Source organism: Hylobates moloch, unplaced genomic scaffold (assembly GCF_009828535.3).
Source record: "Hylobates moloch isolate HMO894 unplaced genomic scaffold, HMol_V3 SCAFFOLD_4, whole genome shotgun sequence".
Lineage (NCBI taxonomy): Eukaryota > Metazoa > Chordata > Mammalia > Primates > Hylobatidae > Hylobates > Hylobates moloch.
Window position 1 is genome coordinate 136,669,040 of NW_026652279.1, and position 6,000 is coordinate 136,675,039.

The 6,000-nt window shown below is 48.4% G+C and overlaps 1 protein-coding gene across 2 annotated transcripts in view; it reads right to left on the minus strand.

The window, feature by feature from the left end:
- Positions 1–5,777, minus strand: part of TBC1D4 (TBC1 domain family member 4) — a 198,637-nt gene extending 192,860 nt beyond the window's left edge. For both annotated transcript variants that reach the window (XM_032151019.2, XM_032151022.2), the window contains exon 1: positions 4,644–5,777. In XM_032151019.2, the coding sequence (XP_032006910.1) occupies positions 4,644–5,141 (498 nt within the window). In that variant the 5' untranslated portion in view covers positions 5,142–5,777. The remainder of the gene's footprint in view (positions 1–4,643) is intronic.
- Positions 5,778–6,000: the final 223 nt, after the last annotated feature.

The window sequence follows — 6,000 nt, forward strand, 5'->3', positions numbered from 1 at the left end:
AGCTTAGGGTTCCTATCATAACGTGCTCCCTTGTGGCTGGGAGTCTCTGGGCTATGTTTGTACCTTTCCCCCAGATATTGCAGTCAAGATTGTACCACAGAGCCAAGGCAAATTAACCTCCACTTCAGACTGCAGGGAGAGAGAATAAAAAATGATTACAAAAAAAGAGACAGATCTATCTGTCCACAGAATAAACTTCTTAGAAAGCACAGAGAGGTGAAATCTTCCAGGTTTCAATTTCTCTGGTATTCTCACTAGTATATTCCCAAAGCCACTAACCATCAACTTTGAAAAAGAACTGAAAAATGACCTTCTAAAAATATATTGACAAAAAAACTGGTTACCTGATTAAAGCTCAGACAGTAATAACCATTTTTAAGAGAACTGAGAGTTGGGAAAAAACTGGCATTAAATTCCTTTTTTTAATCTTAAGAACACAATTTGTAAAGTCTCTTTAAAATCATTCTTGCAAGCTTCAGTAAACCTACACAAAAACAACCAATGCACATTATAACAATCATGTTTTTATCTTTTAAAAGATTGTTAAGCCTATAATTATAAAATATAACGATGCTTCAAAACTCACAGGCAAATGTTAATTAAAAATTAACATAAATGGCCAGGTGCAGTGGCTCATGCCTGTAATCCCAGCACTTTGGGGGGCCGAGCTGGGTGGATCACGAGGTCAGGAGTTCGAGACCATCCTGGCTAACACGATGAAACCCCGTCTCTACTAAAAATACAAAAAAGTAGCAGGGCGTGGTGGCGGGCGCTTGTAGTCCCAGCTACTCAGGAGGCTGAGGCAGGAGAATGGCGTGAACCCGGCAGGCGGAGTTTGCAGTGAGCTGAGATGGCACCACTGCACTCCAGCCTGGGCGACAGAGCCAGACTCTGTCTCAAAAAAATAAATAAATAAATAAAATAACAAAGTCTCATATTTTCAATGACAACTCCTGCTTTATTTTTTATTGTGGTAATATATGTATAACATAAAATAACTTTTTAACAGAAAAATTTGGATAATGCCATACAGACTCTTTTTGAAAGTGGATAAATATTTACAGAGTATTAGTGACCTATCCTAGACCTTTGGGAGAGAATCAGATATTCTTGTTTCCCCAGTGAGTTTAAGTCTGTAATTCACTTCATGCCAATGAGATTAAGCCCTTTTCCCAGTTCAAATATTCAAGTTTAGCTGAAATGTGCTAAGCCTGACATTCCTCCTGTATAAGACTACACAGGCTTGACTAGACACAGATCTGCACTGGCATATATTTCACCCCCATCTCCATTTCTCTTTGCACCTTGGAGAAACAGTGGTGCATTGAGCTATTCTAGTTGAATGCTTCTCCTGACACACATCCTTAAATTGACTCTGACCCAACAGGGAGGTATGGAGCCAAGAGGGAACACATCACTGTGGCAACTCCCCACAATAGACCCCCAAGCGATCAGTACAGCACTCCCAGCTCTGAGGTCAAATGTAGATCCAACTCCAATATGTGAGTAAATATTCTTGACAACATTATCATTTTATATTAGCAACCACAATCCTCCAACTCAGTGGCTCTGCATGAACACAAACTTTGCCATGGTGACCATATATCCCGGTTTGTCCTGAACAGTCCAGGTTTATTACTCACAGTGCTTGTATAATTATTAGTGGTGCCCCTTTTGACAATAAAATTGTCCCATATCAAGCAATAAAGTATATGGTCATCCAACAGATAGGGCCATTGCATTAAAGGAACAGGCATGACAGACAAACCACAGTCAAGTATGTTAGAGGATGTTTGCAGGTCTACTGCTCTAGGCTACCTTTGTAGACTTTGTCAAGGACTGAGGGAAACACTTAGGAGACTCTTAACAATGATCTTAAGTCCAAATAAATAATTCTCCACTTCAAATGTAGAACTCAGAACAAAGCAAACAGCAGGTCTTCCTTCTGATTTCAAGGGTCCCTAGAACTATCCACAGCCAACTCTGCATGAAGCACACTGCTGGATGATAATATGTTGAACTGACCCCTTTAACATGTCCAGCTGCAGAATCAACACTTCTGGGAATTTTTCTGGTAAATTCTTCAAAAAGGATGGTCCCAACTTCCCCTACTATGAGAGCCATATCAATGAACCTGGATGCTCTAAAGGAAATATAGCAAACAGCACATAGTGTCAATGACTGCACTTGTCCACTCAACAAATATTTATGCCAAAGATCAAAAGTGGTCGCTCATGGATCTCTAAAGCCATCTCTCAGATGTGTATTGTTTGGCCCAGATAGGATTCTTAAATGTTTACAATATTTGCCAATACTTTAAAATGCGGGATCATATATAAAAATTCAGATTTCCACTCTCTCTTGGGAAATCAGCAGCTCTAGCAACGCTAGACTTGCATCCTATTCATGCAATTTCCAAGTGGAGCTAAGTAGCAACCTGAGAAAGGACACCCACTATCCAGTGCTCCATGGTCCTCACTCAACCCTCTTCATCATTTGAGTTTGTAACCACCGATTAATGGCTGGAGATGCTCTCTAGAGACACTACATATAGCCCTTCAAATTAATAATCCTCTGCCAGGGAATCTCTTGGTTAAGAGCAAATAGTAATTCATATCTTTAGATCAAACACTCATCTGGGAAAAGGCAATAAATAGGAAAGTTAGAGGTTTTCTTGAACTTTTATGAGAAAGTCATATGACTTCCACTGCTCCCACTGGACTAAAAGGGAGAAGTGAGCCTAAACATATTAATATTTATATAGTTCAGCCTCTAATGCTTAAACATATAATGGAGGAAAATAAAGGAATGTTTATAATTGACTTCCTACCAATGAGACCAAGAGGAACTCAACAGCAGCTATTGAGAACTCAAGGTGCCAGGACCATCAATGAGATTAGCAACAATGTGTCATGCATCAGATGTTGCTGGGGGGAAATAACTTTAACATAAACCCCCAAGAGTCATGAAAAGTTCCTTAAAGTCCTGGAAAAATGCAACTGGCTCCTCTTTACCACCAGAACCAGAAAAATGTAATACAATAAAATGTAATAGCTTTCAGAAACTTTCCAATTTTAACATATGTGAAAGCTAAAAATAAGTTTTGAAGAAATGTTCACAAAATGAAATTCATTAAACCGTGGTTAGGATCTTGAAATAATGTTAGTACGATATTTTGCCATAAACATAACAGTTACGCCATAAACATAACTTCACATTAGGAGTTCTGATTGTTGGGCGCCTGTAATGCCAGCTACTGGGGAGGCTGAGGCACGAGAATCACTTGAACCCGGGAGGTGGAGGTTGCAGTGAGCCGAGATCGCACCACTGCGCTCCAGCCTGGGCGACAGAGCGAGACTCCGTCTAAAAAAAAAAAAAAAATTAACTTTTTTTCAAAGTAACTGATGAAATCTAAGAGAATGAACTATTATTTTCTTCAATTCAACTACAAGCCTTTTGTGAAAACTGTTGAACTAAGTCTTTCAATTACAGACAGAAGAATTGTGAAATAAAAAAATTAAAGCCATATTTATAGGATGTTTTTCTCATCTGACTACGATTAATTTCCCAGCTACCAAAAGAAAGCCACATGGTGCAACCTGAGACTTTATTTATATTTAGACAACACCATTTTTCCAAAGAACCTAAAGGACTGTGCAAACAGTAAATAACCATTTTTAAAACAGCATTTTGGAAGCTTTTGATATGGGGGGAAAAAAAACTCATTACAAATTAAAGGGGAAAACCCCTGTTTTCAAAGACACAATCACTGCATAGTCAAGTTCTCCTCTCCCTATTCCACAAGGACCATATCTGTTTTTAAGGAAGTAAAAGTTTACTGTTTGGTAATTCGATTTAGAAGACTCTGAAAAAAATATATTAAAAACAAAAGTGGAAAAAAACATTTAAAAAATGGTATTAGAAACCTGTTCTACTACACTGCCTCCAATAAGTGTGTTTAAAAACTGCAAAAAAAAAAAAGGGCTTCTTTCCATTCAATATCCAAATGTAGAATCCTTCTTTGCAGACAATCTGACTATGTCTAGTAACTTTTCCCTAAGCCCCGCTCGGAAATCGCCTCCCAGACCGGAGACCTGCAGGTGCTGCTGCGAAGATGACGCGACCAGCCAAACCGGTTAAGGATTTGACCGCGATTGCGAACTAGTGAGGACCTCTAGGAACCCAACCTTCTGCGTTCATACACGCGCTCGCGCGCACACGCACGCACACACACACACACAGACACGCACACACACACACACACACACACACACACACGGCAAACAAGCCATCTCCGGTCACACTCCAGACACCGCCGTCCTCCCGGGACGCGCGCTCCTCCACGCGTGCTCCTTGGACGCGCCAGCTCCCCCTCCATCCCGGGACCGCTGTCCTTTTCCCTCCGGGTCCCTGCTGTAGCCGGCCGGCCGCTCCCGCCGCTCGCCCAGCCCCCGAACGCCTTCTCTCCCACTCCCAAGGTCCAGGGAAGTTGACTAGCCGGCGCTTGAGTGCGCCACGTGGAGAGCGCGCGCCTGCAGCCAAACCACAGTCGGTCCTTAAAGTGGGGACCCTGCCCCTCCCGCCCTGCTACCCGATCCCCCAGGGCCGACCCCGCCCCCCGCGCCTCCGAGCCCGGGTCTTGCCTGGTTGGGGTCTGTGGCGCGGAAAACGTGGCAGGCCATCTGCGACTCGGGGTCGTCGGGCTGCGCCTTGATCAGGTAGGCAAAGTAGGTGAGGTCGTGGCTGTTGTGGATGAAGCGCGAGATGTGCTGCGCCTTGTGCTCGAAGATGAACACGGCCGGGTTGGGCTGCGTGGCCGACGGACTAGTGCCCCCCGAGGCCCCAGCGCCCGGCGCGGGGACGCAACGCAGGAAGGGCGCGCTGAGCACCAGGATCACCTCACGGGCCGCCGGCGCCCCGCAGCCGCCCGCCTCGGGCTTCTGGCTGCGCCTGCGGATCTCGGCCATGAGCCAGGGCAGCATGGGCAGCGTGGTCCTGCGGTCCAGGCACGACCCCCCAACGTACCACAGCCGGAACCGCTTATCGCTTGGCTTCCCGGGGCCGGGCTGAGCTGAGACGCCCGGCTCGGGCTCCAGGGGGTGCGGGAACGGCTCATCCTGAATGCAGCTGGGCGGCTCCATAACTCTCGCCTCACCAGGGCACCGCGGAGGTCGGCCGGGCGCACCGCGCCCCCCACTCCCGCGCAGAAGGCGCCGCCGAAACTGTGCCAACTGCCGCACTGGGCTCCCGCGCCTGCCTGGGAGCGGCGCGACCCCGAACTCCGCGCTTCAGCAGCCCTGCCCCATGCAGCACTTCCACGGGCGCGGCTCGGAGGCTCCGGCGGCGGGCACCGAGGCAAGCGCCCGGCAGGCGAGGGCGGGTTAAATGGGCATCCTCCTCCTCGGGCTGGCGCCTCGGGCAGGACCTCCCCTTCCTCCGTCGCGGATTTGCAGGGTCAGAGGACCACGCCGAGGGTCCCTGCGGCCGCCGGCTCCAGCGCCGCAGCCCGGCTGCGGCCGCCGCGCTCGCCTCGGGCAGGCACTGGATGGCTGGGCGGGGAATGGGGCTGTGGGCGGGAGGGGGTGACTTGGGGCGGAGCTGACTCCTACCAGGGTGACCGGCTGTCACCTGGAAGGTCGGGGCTGCCGGGCTGCGGCGCGGTCAGTCCTCAGGAAAGGCCTCCGACAACTACTCCAATGGAAAATAACAAAAACAAAACGTGGCCTCGCGGGGGCCGCTCCTCCTCCCGCCGCAGCTGCAGCCCAGCTCGCTGCTCCTCCTCCTGCCGTTCCCGTCCCTCCCTCGCTCCTTCCTTCCTTCCTTCCAGGCTGCTTCTGTAATCGGGCTGCTACCCCGCCTCCCGTCCGGCGGGCGGAGAGCGTCGCCTGCAAAAGCTTATCTGTGAAGCCGCCTCTCCGCCTCTTCCTTCGACCCCCGCCCTTGGGGCTGCAGCTCAGAGCCTGGCGCGGGCACTGCCCGGACCCACTTGGCCTCTCTTGA